The sequence below is a fragment of the Candoia aspera genome, chromosome 3, assembly GCF_035149785.1.
Source record: "Candoia aspera isolate rCanAsp1 chromosome 3, rCanAsp1.hap2, whole genome shotgun sequence".
Taxonomy (NCBI): Eukaryota; Metazoa; Chordata; class Lepidosauria; order Squamata; family Boidae; genus Candoia; species Candoia aspera.
In genome coordinates this window covers 148816237-148834377 of record NC_086155.1, presented here as the reverse complement: position 1 = coordinate 148834377, position 18141 = coordinate 148816237, and the positions used below count along the sequence as shown (strand labels likewise).

The window sequence follows — 18141 nt, the reverse complement described above, 5'->3', positions numbered from 1 at the left end:
TTTTGGGACTGACAATGAAGTGAAGCAGCTTTGCACTGGTATAGAAATCACCTGGGAAATTCAGCTTTCTACATATGTGGCTGCCTTGAGGATCCCATTCCTTGAGGAAGGTTGCCCCTGTGTACTTTTCTAAATACATTTTTGAATGCTTTATAACTGTCCTGGTACAGTTGCATGAAAAAGTTTACACACTTCTGGCCAAACTATACAGTATGTTTCAGTGAACCCCTAAGCAACAGAAGCTGACAAAATATTTCTATGGTAGAAAGTTAAATGCATATCTTTCTGCAAATTCAAAAGCATACTGTTTTAAGTAGTTAGTTAGTCTGATAATGGAGACCATGTACAAATTGGCAGTTATGTACAGATATTTACAGTTTCAAAATAGGAGAACAGGGAATGCAACAGGTGCAGAAATTTGGATACTCTGCCAGGTAATTTGCTGCTATTTTTTTTTTTACCATGTTCGTTGTGATAAAAAAGTGAGTGAGTCTTTAGGCTTAAAATTAGGAGAATACAATACTAGAAGTGAACCAATACCCAACTTTTGTAACCTCTGATATATAAAATCATGAAGACTTATAGGAAAGAAATATATAGATTTTGGAATGGCCTTTATAGTTCCCAGGCTTGAATGTTGTTGAAAATCTGTGGGGAGATCTAAAACAGGCAGTCCATGCAAGGAGACCTAAGAATATTTCTGAACTAGAGGAGTTTAAGAATCGGGAAATATTTCAAAACATGAACAGAAAGACTCTTAGCTCTCTATAGAAAATGTGTTATTTCTGCCAAAGGTGGTGTTACAAAACACTGACTGGAAAGGGGTCACAACTGCTGCACCCCCTGCTATATTCACTGTTTTCAAACACACAATCAGTGCAAAGGAGGGGAGTTCTCAATCAACTGAACTTTAAAGATGTACAAAAATGTAAAGGGGAAAGAGAAAGTATGGGTGGGGACTTGAAAATTCCCTGCTGAGTGCTGAGCATGATTAGCCATATGGGAAGAAGGGGAATGGAACCGGATATCTGGAACTTTGAACGGGAGCTCCGTACATACCAGAGTTTGTTGCAGGTGCTGTTTCAGAATTTCTGATAACTCATTTGTCTGCCCTTCTCCCTTTTAATTAGTATATATTTCCCTATCTGTTCCTCTGACTTTTTTGTTTGATTTGTTTCAAAGGTCACACACTGGTGAAAAACCATTCAAATGTTCTCAGTGTGGAAGAGGCTTTGTATCAGCTGGAGTGCTAAAGGCACATATTCGAACCCACACTGGATTAAAAGCATTCAAGTGTCTTATATGCAATGGAGCTTTCACCACTGGAGGGAGTCTGCGGAGGCATATGGGTATTCATAATGACCTTCGACCGTATATGTGTCCATATTGTCAAAAAACATTCAAAACCTCATTAAATTGCAAAAAACATATGAAAACACACAGGTTTGTATATCTTGAAATTCAGTCCTGAACTACAGTTAATTCCAGTTATTAATCAGTGCTTTTTGGAATTCTGTGGGGCCTGTCAGTGATTTCAAGATCAGCTGTTGGATGAGTTTTTAGGGCATTTTTTCAGAGACCGGGAAGTTAGACTGAATTTCAAACAAATATTTTTAATGGGTATATCAGTTTAAAAAAGGAAACACAGGACAAGAAAAAGCAAAAATTCTCACCATTTGATTTTTAAATGTATTTATTGTGGGCATAATAAAGTAGCTAAATATATTTCTTTCTGCCAGTTAGGTAATTTCCTATTATTAATTATGTTTCCTTGTTAGTTTTGCTTGGCTTCATTTTGTAAGTACTTCCAAGATTATAGTAGAACATAAGTAGAAATGTGGGCTGATTGGGGGAATTTAGGAGGTAAGTCAAATTAGATATATTGATTGATTGTTTATGTGCCATAAAGTTGGTGTCGACTCTTAGCAACCACATAGATAGATTTTCTCCATGATGATCTGTCCCTAACCTGCTCCCTCAGATCTTTCAGTGGTGTACCCATCGCCACTATAACTGAGTCCATCCACCTAGCTGCTGGTTGTCCTTTTCTCTTTCCTTCCACCTTTCCCAGCATTAGAGTCTTTTCCAGAGAGCTGGGTCTTCGCATAATGTGTCTGAAGTTCTGAGGTGTTGAGAATGCAAGAGATGTTTCTTCCTTTTCTTTTAGGTATGAGCTTGCCCAGCAGCTTCAGCAACATCAGCAAGCTGCTTCCATTGATGACACAGCAGTAGATCAACAGAGTATACATGTTTCTACTCAGATGCAAGTGGAAATTGAAAGTGAAGAGTTGCAGCAAACTGAAGCTGTTGGAACAGATCAAGAAGCTATTTTAGATTTAGAACAGCAGCAGGTTGTTGATACTGAAGAAACTGGACTGAGACCACAGTTGAGTGAGCAGTCATTAGGTCAAGAGGAAGGTAAACATCCACATCATACAAACCACTGAATGGCTGATCACAGGGTTCAAATCCACAGGGTTGTATGACTGATGGTGATATCAATGAGTTAGGGTGTTTAATGAATATTGTGCTGCCTGGATCAACTTTTTTCCCTAAGGGAAAGGGATAAGTGCATATTAAACTCATATCACCTTTGGAATTCCCTTCATTACCGATATTTTTGGCAATTCCTAGATACTTTGAAGATAAATGAAATGTAAATAATAGTTAAGTGGCAGAGCTTTACAAATCTCAAAGTAGAAAATAATTGGACTTTTATAATTTCCTGTTTTAATTATCCTCTTTTCCAGTGAAAACAAACCCTCAATTTAATGGGCTTCTGTTTAATGAACTTTGGAAGCAACAAACAAAATTTCCTCTATGCAAATATCTTTGGGCTGATATGAAAAGACATATTGCAAGGATAGCACTTGTCTATATGGTGTATAGTTCTGTGCATGTATAAAATTTTGTTCGCCATTTTATCCATGTGTGAAACCCCATTCACTCTTTTATGCATGGATAAAATCTCTTGGATTTAAAAGGCATTTTGCTTTTCTCCATTAGTCTGTTAAATCAAGGATTTCTTTTTTGCTAAACTGCTTCCACAATGATTGCTGAATTATGTAATGTTGTTTCCTTTTTAAATACCTATTTTTATTTTCAGATAGATTTGTGACATCCCAGCATGTACTGCAAGAGAATATAAACCAGTTTGAGCAGCAAACTATAGTACAGCAATCATTTGATCAGCAAGGATTAGCACAAGGTTAGTAAAGCTATAGTCATTTTGAAAGTGACAGGCAGTATTTTTGTTGTATTTGAAAGCTTCAAGAACAATTTATTTCAATTCCAAAATGTCATATACAGAAGGAAGTGCTTATGCTGTTGCATTGCTAAAATCTAAAATCCAGTTATTTATTTTTTTAACTGCTAATCTGTGAACTTTAAAGTTTATCTTCAGTGGGTTGCATCCAGAGGTAACCCTTTGCAGATGAAAATGCTCCCTCCATTCCCATAGGGAGCTAGGATCATGTGAAAGCTTCAACAAGAGAAGGATGGTAATTTCCTACAATTCCTCCTTCCCCCCTGCAGTGTTCCAAAGGTTTCCAGTCTTTTGGAACACTGAAGTTGGTTGTGCTGGGGGCTGGAGCAAGACTGATGCTATTTTCTTCAGCAGTAATGAATGTGCGTGGCATATAAAGCTGCATCCAACCTTTTACATTTAGAATTAGAATGCATCCTGAATCATTCTGCAGTTTTGTTCTTTTTTATTGAATAACTAGCTTTTAATTATACTTTCTTGGGGGGGGGGAAACCCCTTAAAATGTAAGTTACTTAGAAATGCTAAAGAAGGAATAATTCAAAGTCTATATTGTGCACACTTCCCATTCTACTTGGAATGCCCTCTACAGATTTTCCATACTTTGAAGTTTTCTTGAAGTTCCTGGAGCCCTTCAGAAATTTTGAATTTCAGGTAGGTGTATATGGACACATGTGTTTAAAATGGTGGACCCTATCCCTTTGTCTGGATATGTGTTTCATTCTTCTCCATTTTCCTTTCTACTAGTTAGAGAGGAAAATTCAGTTCTGGTCATTGTTTCTTTACTCTTTGTTCTTCTGGACAACATTGTTTTTGGATAGGAGTATCATTTGTTGATTCCATAGGAAAAAATTACATGCTCTGTTATTATATGATGGTTCAAGTTGGTGCTTTTCTCCTGCTGTTTCCACAGTCCTCCTTTACATACCCATAACTGCTCCTGATGGACAGCTTTTAGATGCATGCAGGCAACATTCAGAAATACCACACACGTGGTGTGAGGTGCTGTTCCTGGAAGGAAAATGGACCAGAATCATAAAAATGACTTCCATTATAACTATTATAGTTCCCTTTGGATGGATTCTTTTTTGCACCCTTCAGAGTTAGAATATTACTATAAGAGCCTTTCACTTCAGTTAATTAAACCTAAATGTGATGCAATACCATTAAAGTAATGGTAGAACCATAGAAATCTTAATGGCTTAAAGGTGTGACCTATATCTCACCTGTATAATGCATACACAAAAATAGCATTACTTTCAATTTCTTTAAATATTATGAAGGCTCTTTCACTGATATTTTTAATAATGCAGTTTTGTTTGGAGACTTACTGTATTTTCTGTTTTATACGTCGGAGATTCATTTAGCCCTAGAAACTATTTTTTATATGAATACAAATGCTGAAACACATGTTATTTTAAAATAAAATAATTGTCATAGCACCCTGGATTTGAATACTTCTCTCTCTCTTATGATTATTAAGAATTAAAAAGCAGATCTTTTTGTTCTTCGACTTTTCAACAATTGATCCTTAGAAGTGAACAAAATCAGCTTCTCACTATTTGCAGAGATCTTCTCTGTGTAGAACAGTAATTAAATGGCTCACACTAACTGTTGACACTTATTAACATTTCTTTGCGTTATGTCACATACTGTCTAATTTGGGTCTATTGAACCATGGCTTAATAAACCAGGATATATATGAATTTAATGTACTCATACTTTTTATTTTTATTTTCTTTGTCATTTGATTCACATGATGCTAATCCAGAGTATAGTTTGTCTGTTTATTTGATTGTATTTAGCTTATACAAACCCAACCATTATAGCTTAGTATTAACATGACACTATGACTTTTTCAACAAACCACAGTTTAAAAATCCTGGTTTAATGTTATATGCAAGCACTGCCAATTAACAGCCTGGGAGCCACTCTTTATTGTGATTCTTATCTCATTGCATCTAAACTGGACACTCATTACTTCCAAATATAGTGACTTCTAAACCAACTTTGAAGATGGATTTCATATCCTGATATTAGAGCTCATTAACCACAATTTCCCCATTTCAGAGTAATGGGGGGCTTCCTGGCTGATTTTTCCACAAAACTGAAGAGAGGAGCAAAGGGATTAAAAGGTGGTACTCATAAAGTTCATGCATATCCTGGTTTATGCAGCCAAGAATTCACCATCCAAGTATGCCAATTGTGAAGAATAAAGAGCCCTTCAGATTCAGCACTGGAACTGTGTAAGTTCCAGTGGTTTTCCAATCTGCTTTAAAGAGTTCTAAGTCAGTGGTCACCATGGTTCCTGTAGAAAGTAAGCGTGAAAGGTTATCTCATCCTTCCTTCAGTGCATTTTCAACAGTTGCCTCCACTTTTTATGGAACTCTGTTCTTTCTGAGAAAGCAGGGAAGCAATGAATTCAAAGAGACAGTGGTTTTCTGTGCAGTGCGGCACTTGTAAATTACGTCATTCAAAAGGAGGAAATAATGTTCTATATTGAAGATGCAATTTGAGGAGAATTGTTATATGATTATTTTTTCCTTGGATTAGGACACACACTTATATTAACATTCATTCCTGCTGTGTTTGGTGGGTAATAAGGAAGATAAAGGGTGCTGGGTCAACCTCTTAGACACATGCATGTGTACATAAATTCAAAATTTGAATGGCTCTGAGTTAATTGAGGCTTTTAAAGGAAACTTCAATTTATATTCTGTGGAGATTACTGTAAAAAAGAAGGCAAATCAAAGGTAAGTGACCATACTATGGCTATTTAGTAAATGTTTAGAATGTTTCCATATTTGTTCTTTTCTTCCAGATTTAGAGAATATACAGGTAGTCCTAGACTTACGACCATTTGTTTAGTGACCATTCAAGGTTACAACAGCACTGAAAAAGTGACTTACAACTGGTCCTTGCACTTATGACCATCGCAACGTCCCTGCGGTGACACAATCAAAATTCAGGTGCTTGGCAACTGGCATGTATTTGCGACAGTTGCAGTGTCCTGTGGTCATGTAATCCCCATTTGCGACCTTCCCAGCCAGCTTCCGCCAAGCAAAATCAATGGGGAACTGTGTGATTCACTTAACAACCACATGATTTGCCTAACAGCCATGTGATTCACTTAACGACAGCCTCAGAAATGTTAAATCAGGTGCAGTCACTTGATGCCTCACTTAATGGCCACACTGCTTAACAACAAATTTCCTGGTCCCTATTGTGGTCATAAGTCAAGGACTACCTGCAGTTTGTATTTTTCTTGAGTTATATTGTTTTTCATTCAATGTTGCTGATTTTATGGGCTCCTGTTTTCCTACAGCAATATCTAGGGTTGGTTAGATGTCATCAAGTTGGTCTGACCACAAATGTTCCTTATCTCAGACTATCTCTGGAACAGATATTTAGCTGTTCCAAAGACATTCCAGTGATCTCTTGATTGCCATCCACAGAGCAAGCTTGCCCAGCTCAGACATATTTTCTAGTCCAACATCTGCTCATATCACATGGCCAGAATAAGTGTTCCTGCTTGCTCCTTATTGCAGTTGGTCTTTATTTGGTCCAAGATAGATTGATTGGTTCATCTTGCACACTTAATAATTGTTTCCAAGTCCATAATCCGAAGGTGTTTGTCTTTTTTTCTGTTGCTGTTTCACAGCCATACACAATCCCACTACTGCTTTAATTATTCTGATCTTTGCTGTCATAGAAATATAGTTATACTTCATTATCTTGCCTAAATTCATCATTCCCTTCCTATCGACAATTAATTTCCTCCAGTACATTGTCCATCTATATCTCTTCTTGAGCCCAAGGAAACAAAACTACAGAACTTGTTTGCCATCAACTGTAATTATGGTTGTTAATATGACCTTTGCCATCTTAATATTTAATAGATTTCCATTTTTGCTCCCATAATTATGTCTTCTAACTTTTCCTTCTTTTAGCAAACGAAGTGGTGTGGTCTGCATATCTCAGGTTGATAAGTATTCAGTCTCCTAGTTTGATTCCCACTTTCATTGCTTCCATTCCTGCCATTCATATGTATTCACTGTATGGGAAGAGTATATATCTGTGCTTCACTTCCTTTCCTTACTCTGTTTCTTTAGCCTTAGTACTTAGAATCATTTCTTGTTCTGTGTAAGTGTTCTTCAGAAGAATAGTCAGGTATCCTGGCACACCAGTAGCCTCTCTCATGAGTAGCTATTTGAACCCTTCTTGGGTTCAAATAGCTCACACTGTTTTTTCCATATTTGTTAACATAGAGCTGTCAGCTTTTAATTGCTTCTTCTTCTACAGTTAAATGGATGTTTTATCTGCAGCTGATACTTTCATGTTTGGCAACAGGTAGATAGAGCACATTCCTGAACTGTCTAATGGAGTAGGTTCCTGAACACATTTCCTTTTCTGCAAATGCTTCTGTCATTCTCTCATAAAGGGTTTCAGCGTAGTCTTTCAATCTTCCTTTAATCTCCTTTGACTTGCTTGCCTTGCCTCATCTTACCTCCATAAGATCTTTTCAGTGATTATTCTTGAGAATTTTTCCTTAGCTGAAAATTGTCATGTGATTTCTCTGATCATAAAACTATTTTTCCTTTTCTTGTTATTTTTCTCTATTTGTTGACATCCTAGTTTGAAATATCTTTGCTTGTTCTTTCTTGATTGATTTTGGAAATTGGCATTTGGTCATTGTATATCCCATGGTTTCCATTCTCCTTTTTTCTTTGGCTATCATGATAGCTTGTTCTAGAAGCCACTGGGTTCTCTTCCTCTTTGAAATTTTGAGGGGTTTTTTACTTCAGTTTTCACAATGTCTCTCATCTCTTCCCATAGTTCCCAGGGTTTTCTTTTTTCATAAAGTATAAGTTGTGTACTGAATCTGTCCCATACAGTTGACTGACTGTTCTCCAAATCATATCTTTCTGGTACATCCATTCTGTTTAATTTTCAAATTTTAATCTGCATATTTGACACCAGTGATCTCTTCCATAATCTGTACTTGGAAGTGTCTTGGCTTGCCCTTCTCCATCTTCTCTTTTGTATTATGTTTACCCAATCCAAATCTTCCTGTAATTCCATGTCTTCAGCTTTCCCATTCCAGTCACACATTAATAGCACGATGTCCTTCCTAGATATTCAGCACCTTTGCAATTTGCCATAGAATTTGTCACTGTCTTCTACCACTAAGTTTGGATACACTTGTACAAAATTGATATTCACTTGTTACCTATTACTTCTGGGTATGATCCTGATATGTATTGGGTTATATCAAATCATATATTTAGCAGTGGCCTTTTTTAATATTATTGTCACTCCATATTTTCATATAGTTCCCCCTTGGGGGAGATGGGCGGTGACAGAAATTTGAAATATAAATAAATAAATATAGTCTCATCCCTTGGATAATATATGTATAATATGATTTAAAGTGGCCCATTCTAGTCTGTCTATGTTAAATGTTTCTAAAGCACCGAATTTAGCATGCTTCATTTCCTATTTGATTATTCCAGGTTTTCCTTGTTTCGTGCTTCTCACATTCCATGTTCCAGTTATGTGTGTCCTTGTAAAGTAAGAAATTCCTCTTTCAGGATTGGTACCATACTTAACCAATCTTCTTGCAGATTTGGTCTGACTGTGTCATTGAGGCTATATTTAGACAGAAGGCCATTCTGTGCTGGGGGTGTCATCATCTGGCACCCAAGCATATTGGAACAATGTTTATATATTTTTCTTGTCAGTGGTAAATAAATTTGTCATTATCTTCTTCTGGTTTTAACTTTCATATTCCTAGATAGGTTATCTTTCCTCATTTCTGTAAAGTCATACCTACCCTTACCTTGATTATCCTTAGCTTCACCTTTTGACTTTGCTGGTGAAGGTGACCCTTATGGGAGTTAGTGCGTGAGTTGCTCTCAGGATCACTGAAGCTATTCAGTTGTCCCATTATGTCCAGATGGTAATGTATTAGGCTTTTAAAATGTGGTGCCATGATGGTATCACTTGCATAAACTTTGAAACAATATCTCACAGTCTTGTCGAGGAGGAGGGCAATGTACGATTACCAGTCTTGTGCCAATCTTGGATCTGTCCCACAGGTCTGGAAAGGGGTTTTCCTTGTATTCCTGTTTGCTGAGTTCAAGATGCCATTTTATATGAATCATGCTGATGAGCTGATCTAGTTAGCAAAACCTGAATTGTGAGGGTTTTTTGGTTTGTTTGTTTTGTGTGTGTATGTTAAAAAAAAAATAGGGGATTGTTTTGTTTTGTTTATTTGTGTTTGTACCAGGTTTTACAGTTAATGACGGCTACAGTCAGCCAAATCAGTTTCCAGCAGTACAGCAGCTTCAGGATTCAAGCACCCTTGAATCTCAGGCTCTTTCAACAAGCTACCATCAACCAAATCTGCTTCAGGTTCCTGCTCCTGACACTATTAATGTAGTAAGTATTTATTAAAGGACTGAAGAAGCTGTTTTTGCTGTTTCTGATTTTGGGCCCTGGGTGAGATTTAGATAAGATTTAGATCTGTTTCAATGTGTTGTCAAGCCCAGTAATAGGGCAGGGATGGCTTTGATGGATGATCAGCTGCAGAAACTGAAAGGATAATATGTCGGTCTTGGTTCTCTTGAACCTTGGTATTCAAGAAACATAGAACCATGGTATGTCTACTTGGGAAGGAATTCAGAGGCATCTTTTTGTCAAGTCTCAGAAATCCAATTAGACCTTAGAAAGATTGTGTTGAACGTAATAGCTGATTTAGATAGATGGGCTTGGTAAGGGAGAACTAATAGAAGTTCAATGTGGATAAGACTATAGTCAAAAGGCAGATAGGGGTTACAAATTATTTTGGTGGACTTACAGTCCTTCTGAAGACTTAATTTTCCAGTCCCTGGATTCAGGCCTCCTTCATGACCATATTTCAGCAATGGCTATTATTTTATATAACTAAAGTTAATATACCAGTTGTACCCATTACTGGTTTTATTTAAGCTCTGTTCTACATTCATCCCATTTGGATGACTTTCTATATTATATGGGACTGCTTTTAAAGATTCAACTGGTTCAGAATACTGCAGTGAAACTCTTGCTCAGGGCCAGTTATAATAAAGTTGTGACTCCTTTTTTGCAACTTGGCTGGTTGCAAATCTATGTCTAGGCACTATTATGAGTGCAGGTGAAAACCTGTAAGCCAGGATATTTGAAAAACACTTCTGTCGAAAAGAATACTATAGCAGGCCTTTTTAGTTGCTGCGGCCAAATGCTGGAAATTGTCATTTGGAACTGAGATGCTAGAATTCTCTTTCAGCTGTATCTTCACATTTTTATTCAGATAAGCTTTGGCTTTTAGACTGACTTACTGGTAAAGTAAAAGTTAACTTCTGGTTACCTTTTTTATTGATACCTTTTAATTTATTTGCTTTTACTGTTTGATTATGTGTTCTGTATTATATAGTTAGCCATCTTGAAGATGCTTTTTGGTAGAAAAGCAGCCTGTATGTAAATATTTTCTTCTCCAGAAGTAACATAACATTTATTTAAATCAGAGAAATAATCTGTGCTGAAAATAGAATTATGGCATTTGGGAATTATTGGGTTCAGATCTTCTTCTACTCTTGCGGGCTAAATCAGAGGTTAGTATCCCTTATAAATTTAAAGGATTAATTTCAATGTGTTGATAACCAGGCTACCCGGTTAGTTCAAGATCAGTCACCAGACCTTGAGATGCATGCTCAGCGTTCCCAGTTTCTGGAAGATAACGATGATCAAAGCAAGCGTTCTTACAGGTATGTCATACTTCAAAAAGTAGTTATAATATGTAAGTTTTGCTAGCATTAAGTCAGAAACTGAATGAACTTTCCACATATTTACAGGTACTCATCAATTTTTTGTTTCATTTTATTCAAAGTAAACTCTCATTTTAATAGGTGTGAGTATTGCAACAAGGGCTTCAAGAAGTCTAGCCACTTGAAGCAGCACGTACGTTCACACACCGGGGAGAAGCCTTACAAATGTCAACTCTGTGGCCGGGGATTTGTCTCTTCTGGAGTTCTTAAATCTCATGAGAAGACACATACAGGTGATAAAATTTTGGTAGTAATTTGGTTCCCCTGCAAACTCTTTTAGCCTACTTAAAGAGGACAGTATAATAGGATCAAGCCCAGAGGCATTCATCTTTCTATTTTCAACAATAATCTACTGAAAGCTGCTGAGCAATCCAGAGAAAAGATATGTGTAGGTGATCATGATCATTTCCAGAAACTGGAATGTATACTACTTTTGCCATGGAGATTGCAGTTATTCAACCTGATTAATAGTTATCAGACAAATATTTTATAAATTCACAATTAGCAGTATCGGTGTAGTGATTTGTTGAGAGAACTGAAGTAGAAATGAGACAATACATTTGATATCCTCACTCATCCATGAAACTCATTTGGTGACTGAACTAGTCACTAATTTTCACCCTAATTTTATAGGATTATTTTGAATACTTTTGTAAGGGAGGAGGAACCTTATATTGCAGCTGAGTGTGGATTAAAAATGTGGTAAGTAAATAAAAACAAATACATCTGTGGAAACTAATTGGAAGTAATCAGAATGTTTTCACATTTGACTTGGTTTTGTATTATTTTCAATATATAGATGAATTATGTAACCACCCCTCCCCATTTTTATTTACTTTCCTCTTTTTTTTCAGGAGTTAAAGCATTCAGTTGCAGTATTTGCAATACTTCCTTTACCACCAATGGAAGCCTTACTAGACATATGACAACCCATATGAGTATGAAGCCCTACAAGTGCCCATTTTGTGATGAAAGCTTCAGAACCACAGTTCACTGCAAAAAGCATATGAAAAAGCATCAAGCAGTGTCTTCAACAGCAGCAGCAGGTGGAGAAGTAGCAGGAGGGGGTAAGCAGCTTTTTCTGTGTAGCAGAAAAGTGTATTAAATGTTCTTTAGCATAATCATAAGATTTTTTTTCCTGGAATTGCATAAGTTCTATAATCTGAAAGAGGACATGCATCACAGTATTTGTGTTGTTAGTTGCAGAATGTTTAGTAGCCTTCAGGATACACCTACGGCACCCTTTAACTTTTGTATAATTGCTATGAATAACTGGATTTTCCATTAACATTCAGGAAGTTTGTTTGATATTGTGAAGGTGAAAGGTCCCCTGTGCAAGCACCAAGTCATGTCTGACCCTTTGGGGACGCCGATTTCGTGGCGTTTTCTTGACAGACTATAGCGGGGTGGTTTGCCATTGCCTTCCCCAGTCGTCACCTTCCCCAGCAAGCTGGGTTCTCATTTTACTGACCTTGGAAGGATGGAAGGCTGAGTCGACCTGAGCCTGGCTACCTGAGAATCCAGCTTCTGCTGGGATCGAACTCGGGTCATGGGGAGAGTTTCGGTTGCAATACTGCCTCCTACCATGAGGCATTTGTTTGATTTTACTCGGTCCTTAAAAGTGTTGCTTCCTCATTTAATTATGCAGAAGAAGATGAGGCAGCATCTGAAAAGACAAGCTCTCGAAAATCTAGGCCAGGTGTTATCACATTCACAGAGGAGGAAACAGCTGAACTTGCAAAAATTAGACCTCAAGAAAGCGCCACGGTCTCTGAAAAAGTTCTTGTCCAGTCTGCAGCAGAAAAGGACAGAATTAGTGAAATCAAAGACAAACAAGCGGAAATGGAGGCTGAGCCAAAGTATGCCAATTGTTGTACTTACTGCCCAAAAAGCTTTAAAAAACCTAGTGACTTAGTAAGGTAAGTGGATGTAGATTTTTTTAGTTTTGATATATGAGATATATTACTTTTGTAGCTTACTTTCTGTCATCCTTCAGTTAAAAGAAGAGGGAGGCAGCCTTCCAGTGGTTGTATGGATATCAACATGAGTGAATGGGTATATAGCATCACCTCACCAGCCATACCTACTAGTTTGTACAGTCTCTGAATAGCTCTTTAGAAGACAACATGACTTCCCAACATTGCCAGGGTCTCATCTTATCAATGCAATACTAATATTTTGTTGACACTATTTTCAAGTTACCAACTAGTCATACTGAAGCCAAGTTTCAAAAGCGTCTTGCAGATACAGCTGTTCATATTAAAGTGCTAAATATCTCAGGCTCTTTGGATTTTAGCAATTATAGAAAAAATGCCATATGTTTTTTTTTTAATTTTGAAGAGTTTATATTCAATGATAATGATTAAATGCATGCACAGGTAGTTGGTATTTTAAGGTTTTCTCATACATACACATAGAACTTGTGATTATCTGCAGCAAAACACTAGTTTTGACTACTAAAATGACAACTGGTCCAACCAATAGTTTTATGGACTTCTTGGCTAAAAGTATTTTTATGATCCTCTTGTATTCTGGTTATAATTTTTACATCAAATAATTATTTACTCTTTACCTTACACAGTTATATTAACCGGTAGGAGGCAGTATGTGATTGGCTTCATCCTTGCTGAGACTCATCAGATGTATGTCTGACAAGGGTGAAGCTAGACATATACTGCATCTGGGTGGCCATTGCATCTGAAAATGCCATACAGGTTATACACTGTGTAAAAATAGAGAAATCCCACCCCCAAGAGTGGGGGTGGAAGTCATTTACCTTCTCACAAGGGGACATGACATAATGTAACATCTGTATCACTCTGAAAGGTTAAGGGACAGTGGACTGTATATACCAAGATTTTAACTTAAAGCAGTGGTAGTAATTGTCATTTTGTATATTGTGTTTCATTGAAGTGTATCACAATATTAGTAGAATGGTATCTTTAACAAAACAATTTCTTCCCCCATATCAATTTGTTTATATATCTCCTAAATCTGTATTCAGAATCAAGTTTGGAAAGTATGTTGAAGGGAGAATGAAAGAGTTTGGTCTTTAGTGCATGCTGAGGCCGTGTGGGATGTAGACCATAGAGTTTTGATAACCCTACAGGAAGATGATTATCCTACTCTTAAGGCCAAACTGAAGCTTGTTGGCTATTTTAATAAACATAATACACCATATAATAATTACAACAAATATTTTTGGATAGGCATGTGCGTATCCATACGGGAGAAAAACCTTATAAATGTGATGAATGTGGAAAAAGTTTTACTGTAAAGTCAACTCTGGATTGTCATGTAAAAACACACACAGGTATGTAAGATCATTGGCACTTCCAGCTTGATTAGATAACAGTGAATAAACATTAGATATATTGTACCTTGTACTTTATGCTGATAATCTGGCAAAGATACTTTCTAATAAATTAACCTCTTAGCTTTTAATACTTAAATATAACATTTGCTTCCCCCCACTTTTTAATGCATTTCCTCTTCCACTTATTTGTTTGATAGATGAGTGTCAAAATATGTGAAGAGTACCAGCTGACTTTGTCTAGTTATGCCCTAAATAGTTTTTTTTTAAAGAAAAAAACCCTAAAACTTAGGAGTTGCTCATGATTTAGGAAGAAGTCCCCTCCAAACAAGTTCTCTGTCAAATATGGTAAAGTATTAGTGCTGGTTGTTGAATGTTCAACCAAAATCTGGCAGTAATTTATATGTGATAAGAAATAATGTATATTTTTGACTTACACCATTTCATTATTCTCCAGGTCAGAAACTTTTCAGCTGCCATGTATGCAGCAATTCATTTTCTACGAAAGGAAGTTTGAAAGTTCATATGCGCCTACATACTGGAGCTAAGCCTTTTAAGTGTCCTCACTGTGAATTACGGTTTCGGACTTCTGGACGCAGGAAGACCCATATACAGTGTCACTTTAAATCAGAGGCCAAGAAAGTCAGGAAACCTGGTTCTCGTGCTCCAGCTAAAGGTCTACAGCCAGTCAATCTTCTTAATTCATCCACAAATGATCCCAATGTTTTCATCATGAATAACTCTGTGCTGACAGGCCAGTTTGACCAAAATTTGCTCCAGCAAAGTATCGTTGGTCAGGCTATACTTCCTGCTTCTATGTCAGGTAAAAATGGAGGTGTTTCATTCTACTTTCTACGGGGTTCAGTTTGAGAAAGATGATGTATTCATGCCGCTCAAGATCAAGTTTTCTGTGGCTCCTTTTAATGTTGAGGGAGAGACTTTCAAGCCAGATGTTGGTAAAGTCACATCTGTTTTGGCTCTCTGAACAGAGGATTCCACAGATGATTTATTGAGTCTCTCCGTCTTTGTGCAGTTGATAAGTTATGATTTACATGGTGAGTTTGAAGGTCATTCAAATTCAGGGAGGTCATTTGCTTGTGGTTTTGGTGGGGGAGAGAGACTTGGGTTGTGTTAGAAAAAAATTGCAATTTTATTCTTATGATTACAGGATTTCTATCTTTCCTTACATTAAGATGTTGTTATGGATATCTTAGAAATAAGATATAGTAACTTGTGAATTAGAGCAGAATGATAAAATACTAAAAAATCCAATCAGTTGCATCATAAAATTAGCAGTAAATCACAATAAACTAAAATATCAGTAGCAAAATTATTGAAAACCATAAATACTGCTTGATTTATTATATATTATGGAATGCTAATTATTTTGGTATGATCAGTTTTAGCCGTGTAGTATGTATACATTTGTGTTGTGTCACTACCTCTTTCTCCCTCTGTACGTAGACACACATACTGTCATTCATTTGTATGTATAAAATACACATACTCTAATTAGATTGGTATCACAGTCAAGCATAGGAATAATCAATTTGGCACTTTTTAAAACATATGGTACCAATTTTATAATTTTGTTGGTACTATCACTATGCAGTATTGCATATTTATTTAAAAGGAAGACTCATTGTTCTGTAAGGCGTTCCTCAGTAAGTAACTTTAGGATTTCTGTTTTAATTATTGCAGTATTGTTTGCTTAATTCACTATTCTAGAGTAAGGATTATTTCATCGTTTTTGTTTACATTGCTTTCTGAAAAACAAAAATACATATAAAATATGGCTGTTTTCTTTGGTAGCTGGAGGTGATTTAACTCTATCCTTGACAGATGGTAGTTTGGCCACACTTGAAGGAATACAATTACAACTTGCTACCAACTTAGTTGGACAAAATGTTCAGATTTCTGGAATAGATCCTAGTAGCATTAACAACATTACTTTACAGGTGGGTTTATTCTATAAGTTCCTTCATAAGCTGTTAAATAAGTTATGCAGAGATAAATGCCCATGATCCCTTGCTTTTAATCTCCAGACCTTTTATTTAATGACTAAATAATGTTTAAGTGCTGTTGTTCCTTTCCTTCCTAGAAGTAATTTCCTTTGCTTAACTTTAGTTATTCCATTGTCCACTCCTTTAGAATATGGGTTCCTAATTCTCCCAAATGTTTGCAAAATTTTGAAAAGGGAATGTTAGAGGCATTCCTCCAAAAGGGGACTTTCCCATTTGCAGAAAAGCTACATTGGTGAATGTGAAGAATCACTCACATCATCATAAGGCACGTTGGTGGGAAAGCTTCTTGCCATCTTTCTGACCCTGTATCGCCTATTTTATATTTAAAGGTTTTTCTCAGGAGGTGAGGCACTGTGAAAGAAAGCCCTGAGCTGTAGCTGCACAACATTTTTGTTTTCTAAGGAAATCAGTGATGTTCAAGCAGAACTCAGAAGCATTCTTACAAATAAGTTGATACTTGGCTTTGAACTAGCCAACTTTAAATGATAATTTAAAAAGTCTTCAGATGGAGTAAGATGTCTGCTGCGTACCAGTGGACATGGAAAATTTAGACTTTTTAATGCTAAAAAAGAAAAGGATGTGGTTCAGATGCACAAAATACCCTGTAATTTGACTGTTTCTGGCAGAATTTGCATTGTATTTAATACCTGATAATTGCTGGCTGATATTTGAAATAAGAAGCCAATGTAACATTGCAATAAAATATTAAAATTAACCAGATTATCTGTGAGATGAACCAACTTTTGTGACTTGTGCATTATAGTTATACTATACTTAGATTTAGAAAATAAAAATAAAAATGGCATATATTCCTACTGGACTTGTTTCTTTTCAGATTGACCCCAGTCTTTTGCAACAGACTCTTCAACAGGGCAACGTACTTACCCAGCAGCTAACAGGAGATCCCAGTTTGGCTTCTCAGAATGCCTCCCTGCACACAGCGGAAAGTACAGTGCCAGCGGCAAATGTGGTAATACAGCCCTTGTCAAGCTTGTCCTTACAGCCCAATGTTACGTCTTCAGCAAATATGACAATGGGAACTATGGCTGAGCAAGAATCTGTATTGGCTACAACCACTACTGGTAAATACAATAGGAAAGCAAATTCATTTGGAAGGTTTTTGATTAAAATTATCTGAATTCTTCTTGCTGTTTTCTTATCTTGAATATATACATACACACATACATAAATACATACGTATGCTACCATAATCCGGTTAAACACGTATTTCTATTAACAAAGATGTCTAAAATAGATCAGGATAGGGCCATCCTATGCCCACAGGCCAGAATTCAAGCTCACTTCTTTCAGGAAGATCAATCTCAAATCGTTTGTGATCCTGCAGAGAAAAAGCTGGCCCATCTCTAAGTTCCGAAATGAGAAACATTTTTATATCTTTTAATTGCCTCAATGATTTAAAATACGGTTGCATCATTATTTTGAAAAACCTAGTATTTGATTCTTCATTAGGTGAAGAACCACTCCAAGGGTGGTTCCACATACAGTCTCACACAGGAGAAACTCTTCAGATTTGTCCCAAGAGTCACAAATAACCTTCCATTCCACCTGATCTAACCCAGAAAGGCCACCTTTTTTTCCACTATTGTGATTCCAGTTCTTGGATTATCTATATAGCAGCTATTAATATGTGATCTGGGTCACGGCCAGCTCCCTTACATTTTTTCAGTTATGTATCTG

At 36.6% G+C, this 18141-nt stretch overlaps 1 protein-coding gene across 1 annotated transcript in view; it reads left to right on the top strand.

The window, feature by feature from the left end:
* The window catches only part of ZNF236 (zinc finger protein 236), a 64019-nt gene that overhangs the window by 24986 nt on the left and 20892 nt on the right, over positions 1-18141 (top strand). Inside the window, exons 14-25 of the mRNA XM_063299027.1 lie at positions 1183-1443; positions 2168-2418; positions 3107-3208; positions 9552-9703; positions 10946-11046; positions 11188-11339; positions 11961-12173; positions 12755-13025; positions 14316-14419; positions 14877-15242; positions 16232-16377; positions 17279-17525. Of these exons, the coding sequence (XP_063155097.1) occupies positions 1183-1443; positions 2168-2418; positions 3107-3208; positions 9552-9703; positions 10946-11046; positions 11188-11339; positions 11961-12173; positions 12755-13025; positions 14316-14419; positions 14877-15242; positions 16232-16377; positions 17279-17525 (2366 nt within the window). The remainder of the gene's footprint in view (positions 1-1182; positions 1444-2167; positions 2419-3106; positions 3209-9551; positions 9704-10945; positions 11047-11187; positions 11340-11960; positions 12174-12754; positions 13026-14315; positions 14420-14876; positions 15243-16231; positions 16378-17278; positions 17526-18141) is intronic.